The sequence below is a fragment of the Lissotriton vulgaris genome, chromosome 11 (genome assembly GCF_964263255.1).
Source record: "Lissotriton vulgaris chromosome 11, aLisVul1.2, whole genome shotgun sequence".
Classification (NCBI taxonomy): Eukaryota; Metazoa; Chordata; class Amphibia; order Caudata; family Salamandridae; genus Lissotriton; species Lissotriton vulgaris.
Window position 1 is genome coordinate 217,173,628 of NC_141699.1, and position 14,935 is coordinate 217,188,562.

General features: G+C 44.7%; 1 protein-coding gene across 1 annotated transcript in view; it reads left to right on the forward strand.

Moving 5' to 3' along the window:
* Positions 1-14,935, forward strand: part of LOC147679546 (small G protein signaling modulator 1-like) — a 645,847-nt gene that overhangs the window by 439,312 nt on the left and 191,600 nt on the right. Inside the window, exon 6 of the mRNA XM_086942458.1 lies at positions 5,754-6,727. Within this exon, the coding sequence (XP_086798584.1) occupies positions 5,754-6,727 (974 nt within the window). The remainder of the gene's footprint in view (positions 1-5,753; positions 6,728-14,935) is intronic.

Consider the following 14,935-nt stretch of genomic DNA (forward strand, 5'->3'; position numbering starts at 1 on the left):
TGGGAAACATTAAGTCTAGTAGGGATGCCACCCACCCTGATAGCGCAAATAAAAGAGCTCCATAGAGGCAACTTTGCCAGAGTACGATGGGGCCCAAAAGGTGAACTAACCCCCAAAATCCCGATCGAACGTGGTGTGCGCCAGGGGTGTGTACTGGCCCCCACACTGTTTTCGCTATTTGTGAATGACATTCCTTTATACTTGGAGGGATGTAAAAACGACTCTACCAAGTTGAATGGCGAAAAAGTTACTTCCCTGTTGTTTGCGGACGATACTATTTTGATTTCCCAGACAAAAAAAGGTCTCCAAGCTCTCTTAAATTCCTTTAACGATTACTGCAACAAGAAAGGATTGGAGATAAATGGGAAAAAGACAAAGTGTATGGTCCTAAATCCAACTAAAATTGACAAGGGCTGTCTAACTTTAAATGGATTAAAACTGGAATCAGTTCCGTATTTTGGATATCTGGGGGTAACATTGGACTCCAATTTTACATGGAAAGCCCAATTGGAAAAATGTAAGATGATGTTTAGCCAGAACACAAAACCCATTCTTAGAGAGCAAGGCCAAAGTACCAGTAAGGCCGTGTCTCCTGCAGTTGAACTTTTTAAATTTAAGGTTCAACCTGCAGTGCTATACGGTTCAGAAATTTGGGGCCCAGGGTCTAAAGATACTTTCAGGGTCTTGGACAATAACTTCTTGAGAAGTCTGGTCAGAGTCCCTAGAAGTACTCCTCTGGTCCCACTTCAGCTTGATTTAAACTTTCGTAGAACGGACCATCATATCATTCTACGTCCTTTATTGTTATGGATCAGTCTGTGGCGTGTACCCGAGCTGCAAGCATATAAAGATGGGTTAATAGAAATCATGGAGCTTGACAGCTTCAAGGTGATATCCTGGTTTAAACATGTTAAATTCTGGCTTACCTTACTAGGTCTGTCGCATTACTGGGAACATCCAGATCTACTTCCAACACATTCAAAAACTATGGTAAAAAAGTGCTTTTGGTCGTACATTACGGACATGATCAAAAGCGCTTCTTCTAGTGGGTCACTTGTAACAAGGTTTCTTACCTTTAAAGATGATCCATTCTTCGAGACCTTTTTGGATGAAATAGAACCACCTTTAGCAAAGACCCTATTTCTGAAATTCAGATATGGTAATCTCCAAATCGGTTCAACACTGGCTCGTTGGTCTGGTGGTGTAAACTCGGAGAATCATGTAGAAGATGAATTATGTACCATGTGTGGATGTAATCAAAAAGAAAATGAGTTACATATCCTCTTTTTCTGCCCAGCATATGCCCAGGCTAGAAAAAGATGGATTAAACCGATATGTTTAACATTAGGTGTAAGATCATGTTCCCAGGCTTTAAGGATTCTCTTGTCTAACACTAGCCAACCTATTGTATTTAGTGTTAGCAGATTCTTGCATAGTATCTTTTTCAAAAGAAGAACATTGGGTTATAAATTGTAAAACGTTGATATGCCAAAATTGTCGCTTAGTAATAATTGAGGGTTAATTGATGAAATTCTATTCCTGTCGCCCATAACTGTCCTCACCGAGATTGAATAGTTATTATGAATGTTTTAAACATCTTGACCCTTAATTTTAGAATCGACATGAAAATCGAATGAATTTATATAGCATGTTGTGCTTTTTAAAAGAAATGTTTTATTGTATCAATGTATTTGTTCTTTTATGGTATTCATGCCGAAATAAAGATTGAAATTGAGTGTTGCGTATGATAGTATTGGAGGAGCATGTGGACCTTTCTCCAGTAGAGCATTGATGTCCATTGCCCTTGACAGCTGGTGAAGCTGCTTTTTTATGGCAGATTTAACTGCAGTGTAGGACATCTCCTCATAGCCCCAATTTTCTGTGGCCAGATTTAACTTTTCGGTGACTGTATTCAGGTAGTTATGCCATGGGTTATTCCCGGAGGAAAACATGGTTTTTAAAACCACTTTCATTGAATTTTCAGGAACTCTGATTGTCCAGAAGAAATACTTAACGTGTGCAGCCGTTATTAGCCCGATTTCCATGCAAACCAGAGTGTTCTGTGTGTGTGGCGGTAGTTGGAAGATTCACATGTACCCCATGCATTGTATTTTATCTAGTTCCATTCCAAGTAGGCCGGAATATGCTTGCTGGCCATAGTTAACGGTGGGCATGAATTTTGTTTTTATCATCCTTCGAATTGCTTCGGTCGTGGGACTATGGAGGGTGGAGTTTAATATACATAGTACATATGTGGCTGCTTTTCCTTTCATCCTCATCTTTTGTTAATGTGTCATAGGTTTCCCGGCGCCAATAAACCATACGCCAAGATAATTGTAGGTCTGGACGCTGCCAATCTGTGACCCTAGCCTTCTTGTATGGATATCTACCACAGAGTACCACTTTAGTTTTTCTTGAGTTACTTACTTTGTCCTATCCTTGGGGTTGCCAAGTTGGTTGTGTGCCAGTTGAATAAAATTGGGGCAAGGATGCAACCCTGTTTTAACTGGCGGTCTGTTGGAATATTTGAGGTGGCCGATACGCCAGAGAGCTTAATGCATACCCATGTCTTGGTGTAAAGCGAAATGATAGCGTTCAGCAATTTATTTGGGATATTCAAATTGTGCAGCTTCTGTCAAAGTTTATTACTGACCACTCCTTCAAAGATGGCGAAGTCGACAAAGCAAGCGAACACGGGCAAGCTTTTGGAAGTGACTGCTTGTTGACCTTTAAATATTACATCTGGCCCTTAGTCTGTAACACATTTAGAAAAGCCATTATATTTTACATTAGTGAGTATTTTATTTTCGGCAGCACTCAAAATGATAAAACGTCTAGTGCAGTTTGCATGCTTTCCAATTATTAGTAATGGAACAGTTAGAGTGGATTTATTAAAGAAGGTATTAGTAATGAAAGTAGTACTTTCCACAGTGAAAGCATAATCTAAAGAAAGGACTGTTCATTCTCACCATGTTGGATTATCTATTAGCAGCCTCGCAATCTATTATCCTAAACCCAAGAGGAAGATAAGTAATAAAGATGGATCTGACTAAGCGAGCTGTAAGGTTTTTACTTGTAAAAATATAATCAAGTCTACTCTGTGGTTCATGATGGGATATAAAAATGAAATTTCTTTGGGGTATGAATTACACCTTCTCTAATCCTTGAAGTGAATGTGAAATAATCCTACTTAAATCATGTTGGTCAGGGACCAATTTACATGTTATGTTCCGATCTAAAACAAAAATAAAATAAATAATGAACACCACTGCGTTTCTAAATATAGCATTGTTAATATGATTCCGCCCTTGTCTGCACAGCTTTTTATATATGACAGAAATTAATTAACAAAGGTGTTATAAGAGAATATGCCTACCTTTTACAGGAGTATAGAACTGTGTTCAAAATCACATTAGATACCTTGCATTTTAATAACTGAGAAACTCATACTGTAAGATTCTGCTATTGTTGTCATTAAGGTTACTCAAGGATTAATGGAGATTGGCAGATATAAATACGAATTATTATCAATAAGTCCGATTGTTTCTGATTTGGCAGTCCTTCTCACCCTATACCCTGAAGTCCTTTGACTTTCATTCGAGAGAGAATATTAATTGCATTTCAATTTCCTTAGTGGTTTACAAGGAGCACAGAAATGTTCATTACCTGAAAGCTTTTTAAGAGACAAACTGCAGAATACTCCAAATGAATAAGTGTGGTTTTGAAAACCTTGTGCTAGGTTCTTTGGGTAAAAAAAGCACAGGCCAGTAGTCTAACTTGCACTGTACTGCTCTCTTAAACTTCAGACGTTTAGAGATCAGTTTTGCAAACATAAATTACGTCTGATTACTCTAGCTTAGTCACCAACTTAGCATCACAATTTGTACAAACTAGTTTTCCTCCTTCTAAATACTCACTGGAAGTGTAGGGGTCATTTTGTGTTGCTGATCTGATGCATGGGTTCTGGAAGATGTATTTTTATATTTCCTTGAGTACGGAAATGAGAACACATAACATACAGCAAAACAACTTTCAGGAATTTAAACTCCTCAAAACTGCCAATTAAAAATACCAATAGAATGACCATCTTCTATGAAGTAGGATACTGTGTTGTCCCAGCTTTTCAGCAGACAATACTTAACACCTTTATTGTCTATAACATCTTTAAAATGTCTAGAGCATTTGGATTGTATCCTCAAAAACGTTTTTCAGTATTTCCAGCCATAAACGTACAAAGACAAATCTAATAAACATACTTCACATATGAGTCAAAGAGAAGATCTCAGTACCAAAGAATAATCCACATAATTAAAATATCAAATGGAATTTGTACAGATAAGGTGGAAACAGGTAAAATGGGCCATCCAAAAATCTCAACAATATATATATCATAAATATAGTAAATCACTATAAAATAGCAAGTGCTGGCATAGGATGGACTGAATAATGCAAAGAGTTAATACAAGTATATACTTCAAATATAAAACATATATGTAGTATGTGCAGGGACTCTGAACCATAAAGTGTCCATACAACAGGACGAGCAGAAAGTTTACCAAAGTGGAAATATTCGGAAACGGCCACCAAGTGCTTATTCCATCGTTTTTACATCTAATGGCTTAGCTTCAATGGATACATTTAGACATTACGCACACAATCTTATACAAGGATTGTGTGCGAAGGAGCCATATGGCAACCTGGAGCCGTTAACAGCTAAGTTGTTTGCACAATGGTATGATCCAAGTTTTCGGGGGGTGGGGGGGGCGGGACGAGCTTAGGCAGGGCAGTAAAAAGTCAAATTAGCCGATTTTTCCTCTGCCTGCTGACAAGCTGGGCATGTAGAACTTGTGAAAATTTGGGGATTCCACTTTGCTAGTAAGGACAATAGAGGTAAGGAGCCATAGTGAAATTTCAAATAGAGATTATATGGAGCTGGTGTGGTAATATAAGCTAAAAAGTGCTCAAATACAAGGTCAGGCTTAAAATGTAACACAGCAAAGGTAAGGGACCCTTTAGGCATACTGCTTATTTCACTGGCGTTTGTTTACGCTCAGAATGCATCCTTGAGGTTGACTGTAGACAAGTAAATCGTAAATGCAGGGGATGGCCAATAGTCTCCTAAGCCAAGATGGACTAAAAGCTTTTTTACCTGGGATAGCCACTTGATTTTACCAGAGCTATCCAAGGAAACTATGTCCTCCAGAGCTCGGCGATACACCTCTAAATCTTGGGAAATTTCAGCCTTCTCCGAGTTGTAACAGTCTGAGTTCGGCCTTGTGTATCATTGATTCAATGTCCATATCCCACCTTAAGAGTATTAACTGGTTTTTTTTGTGAGGTTAGTTAGAGTTCTGCAGAATGCATTTTCAGCCACCCCAAGCATGGTTAAATTTGAGTAGCCCCATAATTCAGTCCCTTATAAAGCACTCCCCTCAACCTTGGCCCTATAGACATTGAGCACAGGTGAAATAAGTCTATTTCAGGAGGATTTATAGCATCTTAGGATAGCAGTAGAATGGGTAGTTAGGTTCAGACTGTTTTTCAGAACCTGGGCCAGCCATGACATAGATTTGCTTTTTCTAATTCCTAACGGGACGGGTTCTCTATGACCACCATCAATAGGGACTCGAGAGGAGGTGGTATCGCCGCCATTTATAGATCTTCCTTCACCTGTTCCTTCCAATCAGAAAGCATCACGGGCAGTGAATGCGCACGCTTTAAAATATCTACAAGCCCTCACTTCTCCCTTTCAGGCCTGTTTATCTATAGACCCCCGGGACCTTCTTTGAAATTCATAGAAGAGCTCCTTGAGACATCCCATGCACTGATCACGAGCTCGGCCAATTTTACTATCCTAGGGGATCTTAATCTCCACCTTGACGACACCGGTGATGCTAATATCCGCAACTTCTTAGCGGACTTAGCAGCCTTGCAGCTGACCGCTCTTGTTCTAACTCCCACCCATATAGCTGGTCATCTTCTCGACCCTGTGTTCACTAATATCCCAACAGCCACAGCTGAGGATCCCAAACCTATGGCCTGGACCGACCATTCGCTGGTCACGTTCTCTATCCCGAGTATTTCCCCTCCCGAAACAAAGGCACCCACCGCGTGCCTAAAACGGCCCTGGCATAAACTCCAACATCTTAACCTTGCTGACAGCCTAGGTGAACTTAACCTGGAGGGCATCAACGACATTGAAACGTCGTGTGTGGCCTTCCAGGACTGGCTCACCAAGGGACTGGATGCTGCAATACCGGCCAAGTGGACCAAAGGTCGTAACACCCCCTCCAACCCTTGGTATAATGAGAACCTGAAAACATTGAGGAAAGCATGCAAAACAGCAGAACGTCACTGGAGGAAGGACTACAAGCGGGAGGAAAAAAACGCATACCTGGTCCTGCTTAAAGCATATCACAAAGCCATTCGCTTGGCTCGCGCAGCCTTTTTCGCCAACGAGATTAAAACAAGCCCCAACCCCACGAAAACAATCTTTAAAATCGTCCAAAAACTGCAACATGGAGACAAGCCGGCCTCTCACATCACTTCCACTCAGCAATGTGAAGAGCTAGCCACCTTCTTCACTGAAAAAGTGAAGAAGATTTATGATTCCTTCACTCACGACCTGCCAGAGGACTTGAACTCTCCTAACGTCACCTATGAAGGCTCTAAGCTCTCCTGCCTCCCAGCCATCTCGCGTGAGGAAATAACTACAATATGCAAAAAGGTAAAATCCGGCGCCCCCGCAGATCCCATGAAGCCAGCTTACTTTCAGGGAGCCCTGGAATTCTTTCTTCCACTTCTGACCTCACTCCTCAATCTCTCCTTTGCAACGGCAACGGTACCCATCTGCTGGAAGCAGGCCTGGGTTACACCCATTATAAAGAAGCCCACTCTAGACCCCTCCAAGCCGGAGAACTACCGGCCGGTCTCACTGTTACCTTGGGTGGCGAAATTAGCGGAGGCCCACGCGAACAAAGTGCTGAATGACCATATGGCGAAGAATAACATCCTGGATCCTTCCCAACATGGGTTCAGACCGGGTCACAGCACGGAGTCCGCTCTCCTTACCTCCACAGAACACCTACGGAAAATCATGGACACCGGCAAAAGTGCCGCGCTGATACTGCTTGATCTCAGCGCGGCCTTTGATACGGTCTCCCATGCCATTCTACTCAAACGACTGGAAAACGCAGGGATCATAGACTCAGCACTAGAATGGTTCCGTTCGTTTCTCACGAACAGATCCTTCCAGGTATCGGCCCCCCCCTTCATTTCCCAACCCCAAGATATAGGCCAAGGAGTCCCGCAGGGCTCTGCCCTCAGCCCATCCCTTTTTAATCTTTACATGCAACCTCTGGCGGAAGTTGCTAAAAAATGGGACCTCATAATGGTATCGTACGCCGACGACACTCAGCTGGTCATCAGCCTTAATGAGGCTCCCTCTCCCGATGCCACTAGATTCAGGGATGGACTGACCGCCGTCGCCAACTGGATGACAGCCAATTGCCTTCAACTTAATGGAGGTAAAACTGAGGTGTTGCTCATGGGCAAAAATTCCAACAGCTGGAGCAACCTTTGGTGGCCCCACTCATTGGGCCCAGCCCCCCCGCCTAAAAATCTGGCAAAAAACCTGGGAGTCTGGCTGGACTCGACACTCAGCTTCCAGGCTCACACTAAAAAAGTTGCCGCGACCTGCATTGGACTACTGAGAAGCCTTCATCCCATCTTAGGCTTCTTCGATTCCAAAACGAGACAACTCATCGTACAATCGACCATCTTGTCCAGGCTGGACTACGCGAGTGTCCTGCTACTAGGAGCTAACAAAGCGGAGATCAAGAGACTCCAACGAATTCAGAATTCCGCCGCCAGGGCTATAGTAGGTCTGCCAAGAAGGTGCTCCGCGAGAGCCAGCATCCAAAGACTACACTGGCTACCGGTAGAAGCCCGTATCCAATTCAAGGCCCTCATCTTTGCCTATAAAATTCTGAGTGCTGAGGGACCAGAGCTCCTTCGCCCGTTGCTAACGCCCTACAATCCCCAACGCAACCTCCGCTCCAAAGGGCAACACCTAGTACTGGTCCCCCACACGAAGTACTGTCGCATAGGAGGACGCTCCTTCAGATTGCTAGGGGCCAAACTATGGAACTCCCTCCCCCTCCACATCCGCTGCATTGACAACCTACTGGCTTTCCGCAAAGCTATCAAAACTCTTCTCTTCCCCCCCATGTAGGTTCTCTCCCCTCTTTTTTTCTCCCAGTTGGTTATGATGGTTCTAGCGCCGGGACGCCCCGTTGCCAGGGCAGCTGTTGCGCTTTACAAAACTGCTAACATAACATAACATAACATAAGTAGTCAAACTCACTTACCCTATCTAGCGGGCTATCCCCCAGCATTATTGAACCCCTGAAAGATTTGTGGGTGCTAATAGCCATAAATTTTGTCTTAGAGTGATTTATTACGAGCCCCCGTTTAACACAGAATGCTTCAAACTTATTCACCGGACATTAAAGGCCTCTAGGGGTCTTCGAGATCAAAAGGATGTTTTCAGCGAATAGTGGGATAGGAGTCTTGGTATCTCCAAATTGAGTGGCATCTTTTAGATCATCCTCTACAAAATATACCACACCATTTAAATATAGAGAAAATAGGGTGTGGGCGAGGGAACACCCTTGTTGGACCCCTTTCTAGATTGCTATCTGATCACTCAGACCCCCCCCCCCCCCCCCCCCCCTCCCTCCCCACCACCCAGCCCCATCTCACTTGGGCATACGTATCCTGGTGTAGGCAAACCAAGACATCTAGAAGATCAAGCGGGACCCTGTTGCTCTTAAGAACCTCCCACAGTTCATCTCGAGGCACAATGTTAAGCAGACTTTAAGTCTACAAAGACCAGATATGAATGTGCCTTCTGAATAACCACTGTTGTACAGTAGATTAATAGGAACCAAAAGACTTGGTCAGTTGTACTGGTCCCTCGCCTAAATCCTGCCTGCAGAAGGGAGAGGGCCTGGTGGGCATCAGTCCATAATTCAAGTCCATTGAAGGGCATTGTGATCGCTATCATCCCTATTGAAAACCTTAGGATTGACGAGGCATCTCCAAAGATGGAGAGGGATTAAAACATAATTCTAGATGTGCGACCATGGCAAGTAAAAGTATGAGCAGCCTGTGGTTCTGTGACTGTGCGTCTATTCCATGCTCTCAAGCCCCATGCTAAGGTGAAAGAGAAAAGCTAATATGCAGCACGTGTCCCCCGCTTGACTGGTGGAGCGTTAAGTGTAGAAATCCCCCATTCCTCATCCTCTTTGTTGGCAGGGGAGGAAATGCCCAGATCCCAGGGCTTATATGTGGTGTTAAAATCACACCCTCTAATAGTGGTGTCAGGTGAATCGTAGGCAGCCCTATGTGCACTAAGGTCATGAATCACCTGGGTACCTCCGCCACCCGATTATAAACATTGTATACATGATAGTTTCAAGCGTCATTCCGGGTGATAATATGCCCAAGATGTCATGTGAGACTTTTTCCAGATGAGAAGGTTGCTCGAAGAGTGATCGTTTCCTGTGCCAGATGGGATTGACACCCGGGGGTTCCCTAAAGTCACTCAACATGGCCGCCCTTGCTTCATAACATCCTCCAACTTTTCATCCTGTCTGACATGCTTCATGCGTACTTCCACCACCCATTTTGACATTTCCCTAAGCCAGTCCCCATACCACGGGAACTCCGCCTCCAGCCACTTTATTGCTATGCGGAATTTCGCCAACAGCAGGCAGAGTAGTGTAAATTTCCTATTTTCAGGAGAGGAAATCATGCTCAACAGAACCTATCACATTGTGGGCTGCAACTCCCAAACCAGTGGCTGTTATAAGGTTTTCCAGCACTTCCTGCCAGAAGGATGTGGGAATGGGCAATGCCATACTATATATGTATGAAGTCCGCCTCCGGTCTCCCACACCGGGTGCAGCAATCTGTTCGGGCATTATATGTAGTGTTTTTAGAGACAGAAATGTCTGATGTACATTATTGTACTGTATCAGTTTAAATCTAGCGTTGGAGCTAACTGTCTTTACCCCCCCCCCCGTGTACACGTTCCCAGTCTGTAGCAGTCATGGGCTCCTCAATTACCTCCTCTAATTTTGCTTGTATGCAGAGTGTCATCCCCAGGAGATCGCCCTGCAATGCTCGGTGCATGCTAGATATCAATCTATACCCCTCTACCATGGACAGGAATGCCGTCAGTGTATGGGAATGAAGCAGCACCTCTGGGAAGCATGCCCATAACTTGTGTGGCGTTGCAGGAATCTTGCATATTGCAAGTATTGACCCATCCCCAGAGCGCAGGATGCTGTATCATCCTCCCTCATGATAAACTGACTGCCAGGGTTCAGTTCTTTCAGTGTATCGCAGCCCCATCCTTCCTTTTCTGCACAGACATGGTCTTGGCTACTTTAAGGAACGGATGCAGGCACCACAGTGGAATATCCAGCACATACGGGCCCTGCGTATAACTCTTGCGACCGCTATCTGCCATAGCCTACACACCTAGTGTATCATATAGAAGGTGACTTGCTTCCCCCATCAGCAAGACGGGCAGCGACAACCCACCATGTCAGCAGCGCAAGAGCCCTTTCTCCCAGTTGTCATAGTGGACCAGCCAGTGAATAGAATGCTCTAAATGTGCTGCCATGTAGTAGAACTTCATGTTGGGGACTGCCCCCTTTTCCCAGGTCCACTTGAGCCTGGCCAGCCTAATGCCTTTCCTACTATTCGTCCATAGCCGGTCAATGATGAGACGATCTATGGCTGTGAAATATTGTCTGGGAATCTCATAGAGTGCCCTGCATAGCATACAGGAGCCGGGAAAGTAGTCCCATTTTTAGGGCTCGCCTGGCGTTACATCGTGAAGGGCTGCCGCCAGCGAGCCTTATTGTCGTTGTGTTGAGCCTCCCAAGTGGTACAGACCGGTGCACAAGCAGACACCGGTCTGTGAACGCGCTTCTAAGACGCGCTTTGCAGGCGCCGCCACTGGCACGAGCCACAGGGATCGCCAACGTGCACGCTCACGGCATCACGCTCATGCCCTCCAGCGTCTCTTAGGCTGTTCTCCGCTCCAGGCCGACTTGTTAGTCTTTCCTTTATTTCGGCATTTCTGCCGCTCTCTGTGCAGCACCATGTTGCTGTTTCGGTTCACTGTGTGTGTCTGGTTCTGCCGTAGATGCTGCTGGGAGGCCTGTATGGAATGGCGATGCAGTCAAAGGCTCCTGTAGATAGTGGCAGAGGAGAAGGCAACTGTTCTGAATAGTGAGGTGAGTGGTGGTACCAGAACCGACTCCTGGAGACTGATTGTCCTCAGAGTTGAGTACTCCCGCGCTGGGCGTCAGAAACATTCAAAGGCGGGAGCGTGAATGTGCAGTTGGTTCCTCCAGCTCTACCGCCACGCTCGTTTTCCGGTCTGTGTTTCCGGAAGTGGCGACGACTGCTAGAAATACAGTTTAAAATCGCTCGTGTTTCTCTGTTTCTCGTGACTCGGAAGTAGAAAAGATAAAATCACGATTGTTGTTTTTAGGGACAATAACGCTATTTTGTCAGTAGAAAATCAGTAACAAAATTGTGTACTACTCATGCTAGATAAATTAAATGTTTACTGTTGTGGCTTTAACTCTCCAAGGCAAACTGCAAATATGCTGCACCAGTGGATCAAATTAGTAATCAGGGTTGACGAACGTGTGCTGCCAGAAAATGCAATCTGTGAACATTAGTATTCTTTTGATATTCTGACAACTAATAATGCTGCCTGTATTCGTTTCTCACCCCCCCCCCCCTCCACACACACACACACACACACATTTAGTAGCCGTTTGGCACCGGAATACACTGAAAGTTAAACATAGCTGCCAAGGTTTTAGATTGCTATGTGTGACATTTTCATAATTTCAGCGGAATTATGAGTGACATTTCGACGACAATGAGTGACACTTTCTTGCAAGCAAAATCAAGCACCGAAGACAATGGAATTTTTAAATCAGAAATAACACCCGTTCCAGCAACGAGAATCTCTAAGATCTAAAAAGGGCTGCAAAGCTCCAGATCCCCTTGTAACCTGATTGCACTGCAGACAGTGACTCTGTGCAATGGAGAGGTCTCAACTGTAACGTTAGGCTGAATGACATGCTCCTAAATGTAAATTAAATTAGGAAGCCATAGTGAATAATATTATATACCTGCCAAGTTTTCACTTTGCTTATGTGTGGCATTTCCGTATTTTCTGTGTGTACACAGGAGTGACATTCTGTAGCCAAATTTGTGAGACTTCGAGTTTATCGTGACAGAGACAAACACATGGTATATGTTCGCAGGATCAACATATGGGTAATTATTATGAATCATTCACCGTGTGGCACCAGAGTACATGTGACCATGGTATGTGCCTGTGAAGACCACTGCACATTTCTACTACACAAATTCCATTTGTAACTAAAGAGTGAATGAAATACCTAATAACCGCAAAGAAACAAATCTCAACACACATTATTAAACAATGGTCTCTTTAGTTCTGCACAGATGTAAATAGTGCCATAGTGCCATGACAATGGTTGAAAGTGCTGCACAAATACCAGCAATAAAAGTGATTTCAAACAACGTGAAAGAATCTTCATAGCGTCCAAGTTTCCCAGTTCTATCTATTCCAATCTAGGGTTTTCTTTGAATTCTGAGACTTTTATTCCTGTTTTATAATGGAGTGAGCAAGACTACAAGTCCCAGAATTTAAAGAAAAAAATAAGACTTGAGCACAACATCACACATGGACCAGGAAAAAAAAAACTTGGTAGGACTGAATCTTTGTTGTTCACTTGCCCTTTGCTGATTTAGATTTGTTGATTTAAAGGGTCATAGTGCCTGAAACTTCGATTTTTAGGTCTCGACCTCTGGCATTGCAGATGTTGAGATATATAGAGGTGAAACAGGAAAGCTGAACCAGGCGGATTATGCCGAGTGCATGTGCCCGTGCACGCGCTTGCCATTTGCTGCAATGGAGTAGAGACGACCTTGTAAGTCTCTCCACAATTACTTGTGTCCCCGACCAGCATAGCATAAACACAGGGAAGGAAGGAGGGTGCAGACACTGTGAATACTCATTTAAAACAGCGATAGAGGATACAAGGGGTAGCCCCTCATTATCCTGCGGCCTACTTAACGTGAGATCATTACGCTGCCACAAGTTTGACATTAACGATCTACTCGCTGAAAGACAACTTGATCTGCTATTTCTCACGGAAACTTGGCTGGATGCTTATTCTGACCCTGATATCATTCAGGCACTACCGGAGGAATACTCAATGGTGAGATTAGATAGACCGGAGGACAGAGGGGGGGCATAGCTATTGCCTTCAAACAGCAGCTTGCCTGACATCTAGAATTAGTCTAAATAGCTGGAAGCGAGGCCGGCGCATTCTCCATTAAAATTAATGGGGGTACCACGGTTAAGGGTTATTTGATCTATCGTCCCCCGGGACCCCTGCGAAGGTTTAAAGATAACCTCTTAGAGTGTGTTACGGAGGCAGCGTTACGGATAGACAAGTTTCTGCTCCTTGGTGACCTCAATATGCACCTAGAGGATCAGAAGGATAAAGGAGCGGCTGAGTTCCAACAAGACCTTCAGGCCTTACAATTAGAGTTAAAAGGTCAGTCTCCGACTCATCAGCACGGACACTTGTTAGATCCGATATTTGCGAACTGGGATGCAGTCGTAGTGGCACGGCCTGTTCCTTGCCCCTGGACCGACCACTTCCTGGTGCCATTTGTAATTCAGCTCCTAAAACACAAGGAGACAGATAGTACCGCCTTCAACTATCAAAGACGGAAATGGGCCAAGTTCTCTCTGTCAGAGTTTAATATGGCTCTTACCGCGGAGGGCCCTCCCGGAGGTACTGATGCGGAGACAGCTAATAAACTACTCAATGACCGCATCACGGCTGCCCTGGATCGCACGGCCCCTCTTGGCCGGACGAAGGAGGGTGGTCGGAAACAGAGATCGGCACCTTGGTTTAACGAGGAATTGCGCGGAGCTAAGAGGGACTGGAAGCGAGCAGAAAGGCAGTGGAGGGTAGCCTATGACAATCAGGCAAGAGAGAGATATCTCGTAGTTAGACGGGCATATCATAACCTGATTAGGATAGGGAAAGCTGCCCACTATGCCGACAGGATCCTGGGTTCAGAGAACTCGTCGAAAGAGTTGTTCTGTGTTTACAAATCCTTAACCATCCCCAAGCTCTCAGCAGGTACGGAGGACTGCTCAGTAGAAACCTGTAATCGCATTGCAGAATATTTTGGCGACAAAGTAGCCAAAATTTATTCGGCATTCCCTGCTCGACCCTCTGCAGGGGGTGAGTTTGAAGAATTAATAAAAGAGGCAGATGGCCAGGACTTGCTGCTCAATCTGACCTGCCCTCCAGCAGAAGATCTGATCAGAATATGTAGGTCAGTGAAATCAGGCTCTCCACGGGACCCAGTATCTCCTAAACGGCTGGGGGACAGTCTGACGTCACTTGAACCTTATATTAGACACCTGCTGGATGTCTCTTTCAGGTCCAGCAAGTTGCCTAGGGAATGGAAACAAGCTGTGGTGCTCCCCCTTCGTAAGAAGCCCAACATCAGCCTCGAAAAGCTGGAGAATTTACGCCCCATTTCCTTACTACCTTATTTCTCCAAAGTGGCAGAGAAGGTGTCTAATTTGCAGTTAATGCAATTTGTGGAAGATACCAACCTTCTATATCCCACCCAGTTTGGGTTCCGCCCACGGCACTCGACAGAGTCAGCGCTCCTTATGGCATCTGAAACCATCAGGCAAGGCGCCGATGAGGGCCATACTATGGCCTTGATTCTTCTGGACCTGAGCGCAGCGTTAGACACTGTAGCACATTCCACCTTG